Source organism: Nematolebias whitei, chromosome 15 (genome assembly GCF_014905685.2).
Source record: "Nematolebias whitei isolate Nwh7 chromosome 15, NemWhi1, whole genome shotgun sequence".
NCBI lineage: Eukaryota > Metazoa > Chordata > Actinopteri > Cyprinodontiformes > Rivulidae > Nematolebias > Nematolebias whitei.
The window spans coordinates 18,441,320-18,460,620 of record NC_056512.1 but is presented as its reverse complement, the minus strand read 5'-3'; the positions used below and the strand labels follow the sequence as shown (position 1 = coordinate 18,460,620).

The 19,301-nt window shown below is 41.8% G+C and overlaps 1 protein-coding gene and 1 non-coding gene across 2 annotated transcripts; both read left to right on the top strand.

Annotated features, from left to right (window-relative positions):
• Positions 1–4,579: 4,579 nt before the first annotated feature.
• On the top strand, positions 4,580–13,157 carry farsa (phenylalanyl-tRNA synthetase subunit alpha; the record flags this gene model as incomplete). Its single annotated transcript, XM_037689432.1, is given in 9 exon segments — positions 4,580–4,672; positions 6,456–6,584; positions 6,677–6,792; positions 6,868–6,952; positions 7,034–7,133; positions 8,165–8,333; positions 8,987–9,064; positions 10,793–10,907; positions 12,812–13,157. Coding segments are annotated over 9 exon segments (991 nt in total), but the record flags the coding sequence as incomplete, so codon positions are not given.
• LOC119422240 lies at positions 4,738–4,872 on the top strand. The gene has a single exon (XR_005187410.1).
• Positions 13,158–19,301: the final 6,144 nt, after the last annotated feature.

The window sequence follows — 19,301 nt, the reverse complement described above, 5'->3', positions numbered from 1 at the left end:
GCTGTCTGCTCTGTGATACAGAGTCCTGATGACTCCTAACTTGTGCTCCAAAGGGTGATGGGAGCATCCCCAATGCTGTGATTGCTGGTATCACTCAACCCCCTTTGAATAGTAAACAGCCATCAGTGTGTTAATGATCCATTGTTAGGCTGATGGTCCTTCTTGAGCATGTGATCAGTTGGTTTTGGTTGTCAGCAGCAAAACTGGCTGATCCACTCTGAGAAGGTGCTATTTAAGAGACTGAGCTGAATACAGCAGCTCAGACTGAGGAAGTCTCTTGGATGAGAGACGAAACGTTTCTACATTTTTTTTGCTTTGTTTTGTTTTTTGTTTTTTTGAATGTCCAGAGGACCAGATTGAACTTTCTTGGATTTTTTTACCTGGATTATTGAGCATGCATCAGGATATTTTCTGGTTGGAGTTCACATGTTCTCCCTGTACACGTGCGCGTTCCTTTCGAGTTCTCCGCTTTCTTCCCACAAACCTAAAGGTAACTGCTAACTCTCAAATCTCATCCACAAGACGCTTCAGTCCAGGACTGACATGTCTTCTCCTTACCTCGGTCCATTCAGAAGACACATGGAGGCAGCGAGGGGAGACTGAAACACCCCACCTCTTCCTCCAGTGAGGTAGTCACAGGCCGGTAACGGTCTATCTGAGAAGGTGAGCCGGCTTTGCTGCTCAACCATCCAGCTGCGGGATTTAAAAGTCAAAACACCACCGCCGTACTCCTTCTGGGTGTTTGTTCACTTTCTCAAACAAGCTGTTTTGTAATCTCTGCATTCAACAATGGCAAACTGGTGATTCTGAGACCCGCGAGCTCCTCGCTCTACATGCAGAGGATAAAATGCTGCAACTTCATATTTCACATAAACATCTTGCATAACATAAGGATTATCGCTGCCTCACGTTCGTTCACCTCGTCTTCGGAATAATCCGTGGAGCAACACGTCCGAGCAGCTTTGTTTTTTCTTTGCATCTTTTGATTCCGCTCTGCCTGCTGTACGGGGAGCGGCTCCATCGGTGAGTTATGAACTGTCGGAGGGAACATGAACTGAATGGGCTGTGCAGTCGTTTTGCGGAACTGTCTTCAGAAAGAGCCTTAAATTGTCCCTAGGTGTGAGTGAGAGTGTGGATGGGTGATTGCTTGGTTTGTCTCGTGATGGACCTGCCACCTGCACATGGACTCCAGCAGCCTGGAAAAGGAGAGGCAGGAAATGAAAATAGATGGATGGACCATAAATTTGTCAAAGTTAGCCAGAAAATCTACTTTACAGATGTTAACAAGTCACACTATAAACAGAACACAAGTTTACACCCTCACATATGATCCGTCACTTAAAATCAGTGATAGTCGTATTTGGTCAAACTGAAGTTGACACATTTTCAGATTGCTGGTGTTTGAGTTCACATTTGATACATAAATCATCCTGATATTGTGACCAGTTCCAGACTAGATGCTTGATTGAAGTCAAAAGTGTCCTGTGTTAAAAGACAAATGGAGACATATTTCTGGAACTGCTGAATATCAGGAGGATTTAGTTTTTACAATGCAGCTTAAAAAGCCAGGCATCTCAAAAGGTGATGGTTCAGTTTGACTAAAAGTGACAGTGAGTTAATTTGATGTACAAGTATACAAATACACACAATTGTCATTTATATACTAAGCAGTAGGGCTGCAGGATTTTGGAAAATATTCTTATTGCGATTTAATAATGTCTTTTTCCTCATGAACACAAACAATAAATCTGTTTCAGTTGCAACAAACTCCACTGTTTTCAGCTCCGCTGCAACTCTGTTTCTGCATGTTTTTTTTTGTGTAACTCCAGGATAGCAACATGGCTAAATGTGTGCACGAGGGCATTCTGTACCATTTATCCACTGCGTTTACCAAAGCCGTAAACCCAGGCTTGGTCACTCTATTAATGGACATCATGTCTTTCGCTACGATCTCTGTTACTGCTCGAGTTATTTCCGCATGTCGTTTTGAATTATGTTCATACGGAGTAATCTTCGACAGTTCGGCCAGTGATCCCTGTTGGTTTACTGGTCATTGGCATTCTAGCCATGCAACTATCATAAATAGCTTTGTGGTGTTTTTAAGTGTTGGTAAAGATTCGTGGTGTTACCTCGAGAGGTAGCAACAGCAGCGAGACAGGTTCTGCACAATACTTGTCGTTGGCAGCGTCGTCTTTATTCTAGATAAAATAACTCCAAACAACGGGCGTGCTGCCGCTCTTTGGTACCAAACTTCCACATGTATCAGCTTCTGTCGAGCCTGACGCCATTGTGCAACCGGTTAAACTGCAGCGTCGACTTCTCCCGATCCCTGCTCTGCTTTGCTCCGCTCGCTTGCAAGTCACGTAACCAGATCATGTGACCATTTATCATATCGCCATATTATTGCAAATGCAATTAATTGTTCGGCCCTAAGCAGTATTCACAATGACAACCAATTCAGAAGTGTTATACATACTAAAAGTTGTATAAAAGTAGCATCCTTGAAAGATATGTGGTCTGCCACCTTAAATGTTGAAGATTTAAACAAAAATGTTGTGATATTTGCTCTAATTTTGTGTTGTGGATGACTCAGCCAGTTCCTTCCTTTTCTTCATCCTCTTCAAAGCTTTTCAAACGTCATCATCCTCGCTAATCTCTACCACTTCCTGGTCCAGTTTGTTTGACTCTACTGTTCTTTGAGAAGATAATGAAGGAAGAGAACTCCTTCCATCTTTCTGTCACACTCTCCTCCCTTGTTAGAACAGTAACTTTAACAAACCTAACCTGCTGCACATCCTTTCCAGTCTGATCCCACTGTCTCACCACCACTTGTAAGTCGTTGCCTTCTTTAGTGTCCAGCCTCCCTAACAATTCATCAGTTTTGTCTATGCTACCTCCCTCTTTCCCTACCTTACATCTTATGTTCCCGTCTCCTTTCTTCAGTCCTCTCACCGTCCACCTTCTTCTTGGCTGACCTCGTCCTCTGGAGCACAGAAACCATGGTTGGAGCAAAATGAACATCACTGTTTAGATCCTCTTTAGACCAGAAGCTGACTCAGGGTGTTCTCTTATGGAACTCCAGTAAAAATGCTGACTGCAGGTTTATCAGTGTGGTTCATCACAGCCGTTTCAGTCCTACAACACGTCCGATGAGGTTTTAGAATTACAGTGACAGTGATGAGAGCACTGCGCTGAGTCACCACATGAAAACACGTTTCAGCTCTTAAAGTGCAGATTTTATTTTCTTCACATTATTTTCTTCTTTTTATTGGCATTTATTAACTAGGGCAGCTGTGGCTGAGTGGTTGGAGCAGTCGTCCTCCAATGGGAGAGTTGGGGGTTCGATTCCGCCAGCAGTCACATGCTGAAGTGTCCCTGGGCAAGACCCCTCGATGCCTCCGGTGTTTGAATGTGATAAAGCTGTGATTATTCTTTGTAGAGATCTAGTAGAGAGCTGTATGAATAGGTACACGAGGACACAGATTGTAGTGTAAAGAGCTGTGAGTATCTTGATCAGATAGAAATGTACTATGTAAGTACAGCCCGTTATTTATTCATGACTTTTAATGCAAACACAAGCCCCACTTCATTACCAGTCATGAGTTATTCCTCTATTTCTGACACAATGTTTGATTTGCTACTGCTTCCAAAACTTTTTTTTTTTAAAACAAAATTATATCCAGCTGTGCTGCTGTTTCAGGAGTGCTGTGACTTTTGGTGTAAGTACAGTGTAGATCACATTTGCAGCAAATTGTGGAAACTTCTGTGTTGAGACTTCACTGTAGAAACGTATCCAGAGTTCAAACAGGTCACCAAAAGTTGGAAGTTCATGAGACTGAACTTGTATTTTTGATATCTTTATCTTTAAGGAAGTTTAGGCAGTTATTTTAAGTGTTATGGGTTTTAAAAGTATTGCCACTAAAACTTCAGCTTGGTGTCATAACTCAATTTTTTTTAGTGGATGAACTTTGCAAAAATCTTCGGCAAAGTAACTACGTGCACCCTTTATACAGTTTATACATCAAAACATCAGCATTTTGCGAGTTTAGATTATTACACAAATAAATCCCAAATCATTTTTGTGCTTCATAAAAGAAAGTTGATGGATGTTGGAGTTTTGACAGTAGCTGCTTTGACTCCCTTCAGAGTTCTCCAGAAATATTCTAGTTGTCTCCATGTTCTTCGTTAGTGTTCACATCCTGCAGCATCTGTGCTGGGAATCTTCCCAGCACAGTTATTTGAGCAGTGAGCGTTGGTGCACTGTAATACTGCCGTCACTAGATTAAATAGGTTTAGAGTCGATGTTACATAAGTGTATAAATCAGAGCTACAACTTACTGGAAAGTTTTCAGTATCTCAGTCATATACGATTAATTTAGTTTGTTTTCTGACATGTGATGAAAATGTACAAATATTATTAGAAATAATTCAAAACTTTAATTTTTTGTTTTGTTTTCAGCAATACCTTCTATACGGAGTGTAACATGAGGTTTTAAGCTCGATTCCATGTGCACCCTCTTCTCCTTACACTTTTTTTTAGTTTGTTTACTGAATGTGTCAATATAATTTATATTTTCAGGACACTTAAGTCTTACTGGATCACCAAAGGCAGCTCTTTCAGCACCACTGTATCCAAACAGGAGACGGAGCTCACTCCTGACATGATTGCTACGTGAGTCTGGTTTTATTGTTTGTTTATTCCCCGTCTTGTTTTGTTGACAAACACAAATGAAAATGTTGTCCTGTCTGGGCTCCTCCGTCGAACAGTGACGTTGTGCAGCTCTCAGACTGAGGACACAGAGAAACATCTGCCCAAAATATGGGGACCAGTCCAGAGACATGGACTTGGTCCTAAAGGCAGAGCAGGACAAACTGAAAAGATTCTGGTGTCAGATATTGTTTTCAACACAAACATGGGGCTTTGAAATGACAACGGAGTGAAAAGCGCACTAATCTCTGGTTTGCGTAAAAGCATATCATGAAGGGGATTTAGATTAAATCAGTATCCAAATACTCCAAAATTCAAATTGATGTTGCTTTTATGTTTCACTGCTGATTGTGCACCCCACAGATTTGATGCTCTTAATCATCTCAGCTGCAGATTAAAAACTGTATTATGGATTGGGAGAAATGTTATGTAATTGGTACCAGATTTGGAGCGGGCTGGGGGTGGGGGTTGTACTTTTGATGTTCTCTCCTGTTGGGTTTGTGTAGCTCTAAAATGGTTTACTGTGTACTTTTCTAATCAAAAGTTTTGTCATAACTGATGATTTGCTTTTGCTCTCTGGCACCTTTACACTACGAGGTTACTCAGGGGTGTGTACTTGGTCCTGATTGATTTTTATTTGTAATACACTTGCACCAGGCCACCAGCAACAGAGTTATCTATTTTTAAAGCATTTTGATCTCCCAAATGTTACATTTCTAGAAAATTAGAGTAACAACTTGATCCCTTTAAATTATTATTTTCCCAGCTAAATCAGTGTAAAACTGACGTGTTGATTTTTGCTTCAAATCGAGTTCTGATAACAACCTCCAGTGACTTGGATCTTGTCATCTTCAAATACCAACTTAAATTATAAACATGTTGGATCTCTACTTCAATTTATTTTTCCACCTGAGAAATATAGCAAGAATGCTTTTTTTTTTTTTTAGCTTGCCAGCACTTAAAAACAGTATTTTCTGCTTTTGTGTCATCTCGTTTAGATTACTGCTGCTCGTTACATTTATGTCCAAACAAAGACTCTGTTTCTTGTTTACAGTTTAATCAAAACTTTGTTACAAGGTTGTTCACTAAGAAGGGGTATTTGACATTTGGATCTCCTCAGTTCTTATCTGGCAACAATGTCTTTGTATAAAATTCAAGACTTTATTTCAACTCCTCCTTGTCCATAAAGCAGTAAAAATATATATTTTTTACAGTTACTAATGCTCAAAGTCAGTATTTTGTGATGCTTTGTGGTCTAGATAGTTTAACTGAAATACATTTGACACCTGGCAACCTTGCATGTTGCGCTCACAACATAAATCAGTCAGACTAATTTTATAAATATGTTTTTCTATAACGGTCAATAAAAGAGCAGGTGTAAATGACCAAACGGTAAAGATTAACACCAACTGGAAATGGATAGGAACCTGTTTGGTGTCTGATTTTAACTTATGAGCATTAGTAAGTATAAAAAGGTCATTTAGCCTTCGGCTCACATCAGTGAACGTTTAACTCCTTACGCTCTTTCTAGACCTTTGAGGTCTTTGGATTAAAGGCTTCTAGTTGTTCAGAGCTCTTGATAGGAGAAGACGTGTTTGTTTTGGGTCCTAGACTCTAGAACGGTCTTCTTAAAGTCATGGTGGGCTGGACTCCTTTTTTCAGAATGGTTTGATTTTTTTAAACTTTTTTTTCATTGCGTTCTATTCATAGCATTTTGTAATCTAGTAAATGCATGTACTTCCTGTAGAGGCAGCTGGAAGGAGAAGAAGTTTAAACCCTATAATTTTGAGGCCATGGGCGTAGCCCCGGACTGTGGTCACCTGCACCCCCTGATGAAGGTGCGAACACAGTTCAGACAGATCTTCCTGGAGATGGGGTGAGCATCTGTGAAAAACCAACGAGAAAATAAAATTAGACGTTCACCAGCTTCCATAAAAACTCAAAACATGAACTGTTTTTCTCCCACAGTTTCAGCGAGATGCCGACCAACAACTTCATAGAAAGCTCTTTCTGGAACTTTGACTCGCTGTTCCAGCCGCAGCAGCACCCAGCGAGGGACCAGCATGACACCTTCTTCCTGTCTGGTAAGCTCGAGACTGAGTGTGCCTCTACCAAAGTCCTCAGTCCAGTCCAAACCATTTGTGGTGGTCATCTTTCAGACCCCGCGCTCGCCCACGAGTTCCCTCCAGACTACCTGGACCGAGTGAAGCGGGTCCACTCAGAAGGAGGTTACGGTTCACAAGGGTGAGACGTGACAGTAAGCTAAAGGAACGTCGCTGCACCTCGCGTGCTTCAGACAGGATTCAGCATCCTCATGTGTTTCAGGTACAAATATGATTGGAAGATAGAGGAGGCTCAGAAGAACATCCTCCGAACTCACACTACGGCTGTCAGTGCACGGATGCTCTATAAACTGGCTCAACAGGTGAGCTGCACATTCCAGCTGTGTTTATTTCAGAGCTGATCTAAAACATGCAGTGAAGGAGTCGAAACTAAGCTGAGCATGAAAAACTAAAGTTCACCCTGACTGATGAAGACAAAGCAGCAGCCAGGGGCTGCTTCTTTTTTTAAAGTGTGTTAGCATCCAACATTTTTCAGTCCGGTCATCTGGACAGTTACTTTTTTTGTGCTGGCTGTTTACAGCTCAAACAACAAGATCTGTAAAAAAAAAAATGAGCGGGTTTACACAAAAAAACGCTGTAGTTTCCATGACAGTCGGGTTGCCAGATAAGAAATGATTAACTATAGTACTGCTGCTTTAAAGTGATAGTGTTTTGACCTAAACTGTCATATGTGCTGAGTAAAGATATTCTAAGATGAGGTTTGTGTTGTTTGTTGAACATGTGCACAGAAAAGGAACGGGGTAAATAATACATTTTAAATTTATCTGGCAACCCTGAGCAGGCTCAGCTGCATTCATCGCTCATGCAGCATCCGCATGATCACAGTTACATTCAAACTGATGAATACACTAACATCTCTTTGGACCCTGGATTTTATTAGTTTATTGCTCCTACATGTTGAAAAATGGTGAGTAGCACAAAAACATTTTGCTGTTTGCCATTTACTATAACTGTTGTTAGTGCAGAAAAGCTTTTGACTGCAGCCGCCTCACGTGCAACTTCATAAACGGAGAATTTCACGAGGGGGATAAATAAATATGGATAAATATAAATTTTTTCCACGAAAATTTCCACTCTGACCTGGTTTGAGAGAATGAGGGCTGTGACTGGCTGCCCTGTATGTCAGTCAAGTAACAAATGTCATAGTGAGGATGGATGATAGGCTGACACCTATTGTTTTAATGCCATACGATCTACCCATAATGCCTTTGCGATCGACCGGTAGATCATGATCGACGTTTTGGGCACCCCTGTCTTACATAATATATGTAGTACGCCCGCGTTGTCATTAATCCTGAAACTCTTATCTCTTACCTGTGGTACCATCCTCCAGGAGAAGTTTACCCCCGTCAAATATTTCTCCATCGACCGGGTGTTCAGGAACGAGAGCCTAGATGCCACCCATCTAGCAGAGTTTCATCAGATAGAAGGCGTGGTGGCCGACTATGGGCTGACTCTGGGAGACCTCATGGGCATCCTTCACCAGTTCTTCACCAAGCTAGGTAAGGATCTACAGAAGACGCTGAGGAGTAAACCTAATGGAGGTGTTTCTTATTGTTAAGTGTTTCTGAAGGAGAATCGTGATGCAGAAATTGTACAAATGAACAGAACTACTTTAAAAAAAAACCTTTGTAACGACTTGGTCAAGATTTCTGATTTATTTTACACATCAGTTAAAAGTAAATTTACCATGTTCTGTTCATAAAAATACACTACTGCTCCCCTCCCTGCTTCAACTGTGCTGAAAGTGAAACTTAAAGTGAGCAACCATGACATGGAAGTAGTCTTCATGTGACTTCTGCTGGATACATTGTACAATTACAGGTGGTTCCAGCATTTTAGGGGTGAAAATCAAGTGTTTATATAATTACATAATGGGACAATTATCACCGATATGTCCACAAACACCTGTATCAGCTCAACATTTCGGTATGTATGGGTCAGACTCTAATAAAAATGATGAAATATGGTATTAAATTGGCATTAACAAACATTAAATTTGATTGGTTGATTTCTGCAGAAACCCTGTTAGTACTCTGAAGGTGCAGCTGCAGGATCTGTTTAATAAATTTACAGTTTACATACTTGTTTTGTTTGTGCTCGTGAACCCTTAAACTTGCAGTCACACAATGTCGTCTGTCTGTTTGTCCTCCAGGAATTACCAAACTGCGCTTCAAGCCAGCTTACAACCCTTACACAGAGCCCAGCATGGAAGTGTTCAGCTATCATGAAGGTAAACTGAAACATGACATCATCAATTAACCATAAAACCTTTCTAGTCGTATAAAAAAAGATTCCTTTGAAAAATTGGGTTCCCACATCAAAATTCAAGATGGCTGCCACCATAAATGTGTATTCAGTAGTCCCTCACTTATCATGGGGGTTATGTTCCAGACACCCGTGCGATAGATGAAAATACAGGAAGTAGGAACGTTATATTTATTTTTTTTATTTATGTATATATATTTTTTTTTATTTAAATATTATATAATATTATATATTTAAATATTTTATTTATATTTATAAACCCTTCCCACACTCTTGCAATGTTCTTAACAATGTTCTAAACTCTCTAAACACTAAAAGAGCCCAGTGAAAGACAGCAGACAGACTGATGCTGCGGTTACTGAGCCAGTCCTGGGGGCCGACTAGCTATTGTGAGCACCGGGACATTTCCCGGTGGCCTGGCCCGCTCAATGATCGCCGATGGGACTAAAGGCTTGGTTTATGCCGCGCTTGATTATTTTAAATAAACAAGTCATGCCGCTCGTGTGGCTCACTCGGCTATAAGACAGACCTACACACTTTCTCTTTCTGAGGCTGTCTGTCACAGCAGAGCAGAGTGCGTCTCTGCTGTGGCAGCCTCGGAAAAAGAAAGGAGGGGGGTACTCCGTCTTATACCTGAGTGAGCCACGCTCAGCCATTTTTAAAAACTGATTCACTCTTTATTTTTCCACCTAAGCATTTTCTTCGATATTCTACTTTTTTTTTTCCCATTCAACCTTTATTTATACAGGTTAGTCTCATTGTGCCTCTAGGACTCCTTTACAAGAGAGACCTGATTATTTGTTCATTTGATGTGTTCATCCCTGCTCCCTGAGCAGTAGCTATGGGGAAAGACAGACCCCACTCCTGCCCCCTCCTTTCTCTTTCTGAGGCTGCCTGTCAGAGCAGAGCAGAGACGTTGCACATCTGCTTGTTGTTTGTCTGCTCTGCTGTGACAAGACAGCCTCAGAAAGAGAAAGGAGGGGGCAGGAGTGGGGTCTGTCTTTCACCATTGCCAGTCATGTGTCGTGTACAATCTTACATTGAAAACCCATGAAAGAGTACTGGTAAGTCTGCGAAAGTCGAACCGCGAAGTATCGAGGGACTACTGTACATATGTAAACCTTGTGAGTAAAATAACTTGAAAAATAAGCAATTTCCATTTTGTTGCGTAGCTGCGTCTGGTTGTAAGAAAGTTTCCTGTTGAAAACCAGGTTGCCACGTCAACGTCCAGTCTGGAAAAACATCTGTCTCAAAAATGACAAACTTTCACTTTTCTAATCCCTCGGCGACGAGGACACCAGTTAGAAATCCAGTGTTTCTACCATTATACAAGCAGAGTGCCCCGCTCCGTCAACAGAACGTCGACAGCTGTCTATTGATGTAGCATGGGACGCAATACAAACGTGTTGGCAAAAATGTTACTGGCGTACCGCTCCGCTTCCCCCGATGAGCACCCTGCTAGAACTGATCTATGGGAAACGCTGAACTCTGTACTGGAGCAGCTCTAAATGAAGTCACGGTTATGTGATTTCAGAGTTTATAAACCTAAGTGAAAGATTTATTTTTCTTTAAACTGTGCCCTCTTCAAGATGTTCTGTTGAACAAACACTTTTTCTTTATTTCTGTTCGCTTTAGTTCTTCATCTCTGCTCAGTTTTTATTCTCTCGTCTAATTCATTGTTTTGTCCCCACAGGACTCGAAAAGTGGGTGGAAGTAGGAAATTCAGGCGTCTTCAGACCAGAGATGCTGCTGCCCATGGGCCTCCCTGAGGACGTGTCTGTGATAGCCTGGGGCCTTTCTCTGGAGAGGTGAACACCTGCAGAACATGCTGTGCACAGGAACTGTTCCGAACGCACAAGAGCTTCCATTCAGACGTTAACGGTGGCTCACGCTGACCCACTTTGTTTCGTTTATTCCCTAAAGAGCAGCGCTTTTGTTTCTACATCATTTATATACGAACAGTCCTTCAGGTGTGATTCTTACCACAGACTAAAATCTCAATTTGTTTCAAACTCATGAATTTGTTCTCCGTAATCTAAACGGATCAGTTTGTGTTTCTCCTGACAGGCTTCCACTGTCAGGATGTGGCTCTTGTGCTGGTTTCTCCGTTAGAAGCGCAGCTTGTTGTGGAGCTTGAACACGACTCATCTCTGCTAATGACAGACTGAGTGAGCTGGGAAAGCCTTTAATAACCCCCACCAAGTAATCCTGGCTCCCTCAGCCAGATCTCTGCTGCTCTGACTCTGATCTTAGACCTGAGGGTCTCTGGGAGTCCGTGAGATGACTTTAACCTCTGACTTCTCAGGGTTTAGGATTAATGTTGCCACAATAATTAATGCTGGACTCCTGGTGACAAATAAGAGCTGTGTGTAACATAAGTTCTTTTAAAATGGGATTTAGAGAAGATGGACTGGTTTTAAGAGTCCAAAACTCTGGTCCAAGGGACATCAACTGTTAGTATTTTTGACAGAGTGGCTTTTTACAATATATGTTTGTGTTTTTTTTTATAAATGTTCACTATTTGGTAATGTTTTTAGGACATTCGTGTTGCACCGAGCTGTTTTTCCACTCCACAGAAACCAAAACAGTGTTTATAAATTATTTTAAATATTTTTCCACACACAAATCTCTGTTTGTGTTTGATGTGTATTGGACTTGAGTAAGCAGATGTATTTATTTAGTTTAATAAAAAATAGAAATAAAAGCAAAGAGAGAGTCCCAAACTGTAAATAACATTTATATATTGACATTTTTTCTAAGAAGAACTGAAAACGTTGGACATTTAAAGTGGCATACAACTACCGTCATTTCCAGACTATTGAGCGCACCTGAATATAAGCCGTGCCCACCAACTTTAAAAAAGAAACAAAAATTGTGCATGTACAGGCCACACTCGTCTGTAAGCCACGGGTGTCCGAGTTGTAACATGAGATATTTACACAGAAAGGTTTTAAAAACTTTTAATTAAATACGTACCGGTAACGTACACAAATACGTACAGTAAATGTTTTTTCCTGAACAGTGCCTGTAACATGGCTGGTTAAAACATGAATAAAACACAGTAGCCTACCAGGAAGTTATTGATTACTACCTTCACAAGAAGGATGGAGGACAGCTTGTGCTCTCCTCACTTATTTCAAGTGGCTGCAAATACGTTGTTGTGCTCCCAGGGAGGGAGGAAACAAAGTTCCTCACCAGTGGACCAGTGAAGCCAAGTTTCATTGGTCAGTTTTTTAACTTTATTTATACAGGTAGTCTCTTTGAGTCAGGAGGACCCACCTCCCAAGAGAGACGTGTACTGGGCGCCTGGGTGCGATGATTTGGCAGCTTGAAGCTTGTGGGTTTGTCAAAAAAAAAAAAAAAAAAAAATCCATAAATTAACCGCAGCGTTGTGTAAGTCGCGGTGTTCAGTGTGTGAAAAAAAAAATAGCAGCTTATAGTCTGGAAATTACAGTAATTTAAAATTGATCAAAAAGGTTTCATTTTCAGCCACAGGTTTGTTTGTTTTGTTTTTTTTTTGGGGGGGGGGGGGGGGGGGGGGGGGGGTACGCATTAAACGTAAAACAAAAATGCCTGATCTTTATGTGAGGTCACTCGCTGGTTGACTGGATTTGAACAGTCAGCTGAAAGATTAGCGCTGAAATGTGCTCACGGTAAAAACAAGAGGTTTCTATTTCATGGAGCTGGTTTAACCCTTTGCTCTGCCTCGCAGGCCCACCATGATTAAATACGGCATCAACAACATCAGAGAGCTGGTGGGACACAAGGTCAACCTTCAGATGGTCTACGACAGCCCCATATGTCGACTGGACTCCTGAGCGTCAGCCCAGTTCCAACAACTCCTAATGGACTCGTTTTACTTTTGTACACCTGGACAGAGAACCCCCCCACCACCACCACCTCCACCCCCGGTTAGTTTCAGACTAAAACCTGTCGGCTCGTTACGACTCTTTACCTCCCAGAAGCTGCATCCAGCATCATCTCGCCCAAATGATTACATGAAATGATCGTGTACGGGAAAAGCAAAGCTACTTTTGTCAGAATAAACAGTTTTATAACGATCTATATATTCTGGTGTTTTTATGAAGCGTTTATTTTTATAGGTAGACTGACATGAATCTATAAACTGAAACAAAAGACACGTTGGTTTATCTTGAATGATTAAAAAACAACAACATCTAGTTCAAGGTTTGTTTACTGCGCTCTTAAAATAAGCTTCTAGTATTAAAATGTTTTATTTTTGAGTTTTATAAATAGAAGAGGGCTATTTTAAAAAAAAAGTTTGGATGGGATTAAACGTGTTCATTTTATTGTATAATCAGTTTTCACGAGTCATTTTTAGAGATAAAATTTGTTTTTTGTTTAATTCAAGCACATCTCAGACGTTATTATCACTTTATTTCACATTTTTCTCCTCTGTCCTCCATGTATTTACACTCCCTGACTTCATGTCTTCTCATAGAGATTTTTCAGCTGGATTGAAGTAGGGTTCTGTGGAAAGACTGTGAGTAGTTAGTATCTTACCTGTCGTAGATAACTTTACAAAACCTCTCGGTGTGGAGAAATGGAGTTTCTGGCTGTTTCTGTTGAAATACGATACTGCCAGATGTGCCCCAGGCTGCACCAGAAGTGCTACAGCTAGTTGCTGCTGCTGTTTTTAGCTTTTGCAAACACACAACATTTAATGCAATCATTTAACGCAAAACTTCCTCAAGTTTATAACTTGGTGCCCAGGTCCAGCAGTCGCTCACCTGAAGGAGGGCTACACCGTGGTCAGGTCGCCAGTCCATCCCAGAGACACGAGTCTGACAACCTTTCATGCTCTCTGGAGACCATTACAGTCCATTTTCCATGGACTCAAACTGGCCCTACTCAAGTTGACCCAGTGGGGGTTCAGTCTTTCCATGGGGGGTCAGCTTGGTTCTTCGGACCTCCTCAGCAGAAGTTCCACGCGAGCAGAAGATTTAATGTGAACAGACTGCAGGACGTGACAATCGAGTGTCTCCTTCACAACGATCAAACCCAACGTTTTTAAAACCTCGCAGCTTCGTTGTTTTATAGTGTGTGTGTGTGTGTGTGTCCTTGTTTATGCTACTTTGTGAGGCCCATTTTTCCAACTTATACTACATTGTGAGGACCAACTGCTCCTTATGGGGCCCAAAGCCCGGGCCCCATAAGAAGAAGTCCCGTTGGTGGGTTAGGGGCTAGGTTTAGGACTAAGGTGTGAATTGAGTATGTGTTAGGTTTAGGGTTAGGTATGTACTGGTAATGGTTAGGTTATGGATAAAGGTCATGGTTAGGCTATAGAAATGAATGAAAAATGAATGGAAGTCAATGCAAAGGCCCCATAAAGATAGCAAAACAAACCTGTGTGTGCGTGTGTGTGTGTGTGTGTGCGTGTGTACTGTGGTACTATGAAGAGGTGCAGACATTTACTTGCTTTTTGGCTGATGACAGAATTCAGACAGAGTTGGACCACACGGACTTGGCTCGTGGGCTCTGACAGACTCAGTCATGACGTTTTTGGAAATTGTGGCAGAGGGCGATGAACATTCTGTGACTTAAATGATCTTTTATTTACATGTAGGTGGTAAATGTCGGACGATCGCACTATTGCGACCAACCTTCACCGAGGCAACAGTTATATGGAAAACTACTGAGACCTCGTGGAGCTGAACGGAGTCATTGAAGTGACTTGTGCTGGATGAAGGAAACGACGCACTAGCTTTAATAATTAACGAGCATGTTTTTAGTATGTGGGAGGGGGCAAGTAATGCACCTGTCATGTCACTTCCAAAGCAGCTTCACTCGTTCTTAAAGAGCACGTCTGCAGTTCAGAGAGAGGTCAGAGCCGCAGTCGCCTCACTAAGCTGTTTTTGACAAAGCTCATCAATTGAAAGCGGCAAGAAGTTGTAAATAAAAACATTTGAGCGTGTGGCTTGGCTGCAAATACTGAAGACTTCTTAAGATGGTGGTGGTGGTGGTGGTGGTGGTGGTGTCAAAGCCAATGGAACCTCATACAGTCTCGTATTTTGTAGCTGTATTGTTGAAATGTATTTAGACTCTGGGGAACTTGTAAACATGAGGTCAAAATGATGTGAGGGACTGAGAAAGCAGCTGAAGTGCAGCTGCAGAGGGGAGCACCACATTCTGCTCCTCTGCTGGTATCTGATGACAGATTAACGTGCTGGTGGACCTCGTGCTTTAATGCTAGATGCTGCATTGTTTGGTTCAGACCAGACAAGAGGGGGAGGGGGGGTCAAGGTTACGTGCGACACCTACGATAGGGACTGCCAGATTAGGGAGTCTTGTGTGTGTACATGTTGAATTGCAGGAACTCCGTTAAGTCTTCCTCGTATGCTAATCCCTCGGTGCCTTGAAATAACATTTTACAGAAGCCGTCTGGCTCAACCTGCGGAAACTTCTTTCTCAGTTATGTTGGGAGCTGAGATAACTTCCAGAAAACAAGACACGATGGGCCTTTTACTCCGAAACCTCTAAATCTGAGCTGACTTTACAGCTAATCTCTTGTCACACAAGTGGATTATAACGGTGGAACAGATGGGACAATCTGTTGAGATTACGGTGCGGGACTAAAACAGAATATTTTCTCTGCTCGACGTGGAGGAAAACACTTTATTTTATGTACAACGAGTGCACTTAACAGCTAAAAAAGTGTCCGTCTTTCGGTTCTCTGAGTTCCTCTTCACCTTCTTTGGTCTGCAGGTTTAAAGTCGTGAGGCAAAACAGTGAGCGAAGTGTCAGGAACAGCTAAAGCTGTCTGCAAAGTTTGAGCTGCGGATGCGTTCTGCAAGGCCACTTGCTACCAGAGTCAGAACTCCCTCGGGATGCTCAGTGCCGGGCTGCCGGAGAGGCCCTGGGGGCTCGTTGGGCTGTGCGAGTGTGGGAAGAAGGAGGGGATGTAGGGGATGGCAGCCAGCAGCAGCGGGCTGGTCAGGGGGCTTTCATCCTGAGACAGAGGGATGACGACGTCGTCCTGGTCCCACACGTGGAAGGCGTTGTGGGCGAACGGGTGGGCCGGAGGGTGACCGAAGACCAGGCCGTGCTGGGGGTCGGCTTCTGTCCCCTTTTCTTCATCTCCAGCTGGACCCAGCAAACAATCTGAGGAAGACGAGCGGGGCAGTTCAGGAAACGTCAACAATGGCAACTTTAAACGTAACGATCAGTGGCTAAAATGGCATCCGGGGTCAACTTTAGAGGCAAATAAACAAACTGCGTGAGATTAGAATAATCCATACATTTCACTCTCATATGCTATTCAGAAGAGGATTAGCGCCACAGTGCAAAAAAAAAAAAAAAAGATTAATAAGTTCCTCAATTCTGACTTTCATCTCATTATTCTGATTTTAATCTTATAATTCTGACTTTAATCTTATAATTCTGAGATGAAAATCAAAATTTTAAAGAAAAAAGTTAGAATTGAGTTTGAATTGAATAGATAAATAAAAATGTTTGCACTGTGGCCCTAATCTTCACATGAGACGCATCTGACTTTAATCTCAGAATTCTGACATTCACTCTGAGATTAATCTCAGAATTCTGAGATTTAGGTTAGAAGTTGATAATATATATATATATATATATATATATATATATATATATATATACATATATATATATATATATATATATGTAACTATATACTATATACTAACCTTCTTCCACACCTGTAAAACAACAGTCAGTATCTTACCTGCTATGTCGATGGCCAGGTCCTTGATGAGATGTCCAACAATGGCGTAGGCGACTCCAACGACCACCAGGGCGGCCATGATCAGGTACAGCACCCCCTTCGGTAGCGGGATTAACTCCTTCACGGCGGGCTTGTACTGCTTGTACAGGGGGTCCTCTGTGGACCCCGAGTACGGGTAAGCCTGTCCGTCAAACAAGCCGGTGAAATTAAAAGCGTTCATGGCCGAAGGAGCGAGAGGAAGTTCAGAGGTGCAGCATATTCGGAAAAAAAACAAAAAAAAACTTCTATAAACTAAGTTGGTAAATTTATTCTAAAAATAATTTCAAAGAAACGCAAGTAAACGCATTTTTCTGCGTTCAACCTCCGTGTCTTTTATCTTGTAGGCGAAGTCCAAATGTAAAGTCACTCATGTGGGTCTTTATTTTCCCGCGGAACCTTACAGCAGCTCAGGGTCGTTGTTCGGTTCGTTGACGAGCGGTCGCTGCCTCGCGCTCTGTCCCGCGGAGCTGCAGCGAAGTGAAGCGCGAGCGCTCTGACAGGAGCTGGGAGCAGTAAGCTCCGCCCACCTGGGCGGCTCTCTGGACTCCAGCTTTGATCCCTGAAGCACCATCGTCTGACACTGTTAGAAATGTTTGTTGCTCGATCCAAACGGGTTGAACCTGTAAAAGAAGGAACATGGCGGCTTTGGAAGGAGCTGTGAAGGAAAGTCTTGTTTTAGAAAATAAAACTGATAAGGCCTGCTCTGTCATGTGTTCAATGATCTCTACACATGTTCTTAGAGGCCTCCAGAATCCATCAATGCCCAAATGTCAGAGTTATAAAGTATAGATCAGATATGGGTTATTTGAGGGTAAAAAAACACACACCTTCTAAATAAGGTAACCAAAATGGTAAATCGTCTTTTATTTAACTCATAAAAAACAATCCCTGATCAGCTGTTAGAGCAAAACACCTCAGGGAACTGGACAGTCAAAGAAATGTCTGCTAGTGATTTAAATCAAGCTGCTGGGACTGAAGAAGACAAACCAGGCTGTTAAATATTTATTTAAACTGGAAACATGCCTTAATCTGCAACATAAGGCTTTGATTGTCTTTATCCACAAATCCCAGATTTTATTCTGTAATGTTGGTGCATTAGCATGTTTGTCCCCTCTGAGCGTGTCAGAAGATTTTCACTCATAACGAGGAAAAGCCATGTTGTTATAATCCTGGTGATTATTTAAAGACGCCTAATTTTCTACATAAAGATGCTCATTTATGGAAATGATGCACTATTTTTCCCATGTTCATTGTGTATAGCGATAACTTCAACCTGACAGAAAGGATGCAGCCCATTCACAGTTGGTCACATGTCCCAAAGATTAAATGTTGTCAGGGGGGAGTCAAATAAACAGGAACAATACTTTTCTTATATAAGTGATGTGTCCTCGGGGATTTGCTGCTCTTTAATTCCCTTCACTTTCAAAGTGGGAGCGTTAAACATGAAGCTGAAGAGGACGGAGGTCTTTATCTGCCCAGCACAGGGATCGCTGTCGTCCATCATACCTCGCTGGATTTAAAGAAGGATGTTCACAGGAACAGGTTTATTAACATGTCACATTTCACATCAACTCAACATGTTTTATCTCATGGTCATGAAAACAAATCTCTACCGCTCTCTTGGACTTCATTATTGCTCCAGACACACGTCAAACAACAGATGTTGGATATTTAAACACATTTTTCATGTAGAGTTGCAGTTTTCTCATTTTTGTCTTGGAAGGTTTAGTGTTGTGTCGACGTTATGTAATGTCAGATTTAGCCTCATCTGCTTTGACCCTGTTTTTTGGGGGGATCAACCCAAAAGCTGTTTCATTTCAGTTTAGTTCAGTCATCTTCTGCAAGCTTCTCTCCAACAGCCAATGAATAAAGGTTACAGCATGACTACTGTGATGCTTCTGTTGGCATCATGTGCTGCTCCTGCAGCTTTGGAACAACTCAAAGCACAAAACACACTGACACGTGCAGTTCAATCAGTGCATTAAGATGTCAGTTTAAAAAAATAACTTTACTTTTTCAGAATTTTAATTTCATGCAAAAATGCATTGTGAATGATTATTGCTGAACGACTGCTGAAAGCTGTTGTACATTTTCAGTCACTGAACCGTCACTACTTGTTTAATTTAGTTTTCTTCTTTCAGCTGCCACAGTAAACTAATGCCCCGTTTGCGCTGGCCCTAATCTGCTCAGCCCTGCACACCTCTACTCAGCCTGGATTTGCACCTGCACTTTAGGACCGATTCTGGAGGCGTGTCCACAATCCAAGTCCTGCTAATGAGAGTTCTGCTATGAGTTACTCAAAGCAGTCTGCTCCTCAGATAAATATTAAATTAAATGCAAAGAGAATAACCTTCACATCAATGTGAAGAAGACAAGATGATCGTGGACTTCAGAAGGAACAAACGCACCTACACCCCCCTGAACATAAGAGGATCTGCGGTGGAAGTGG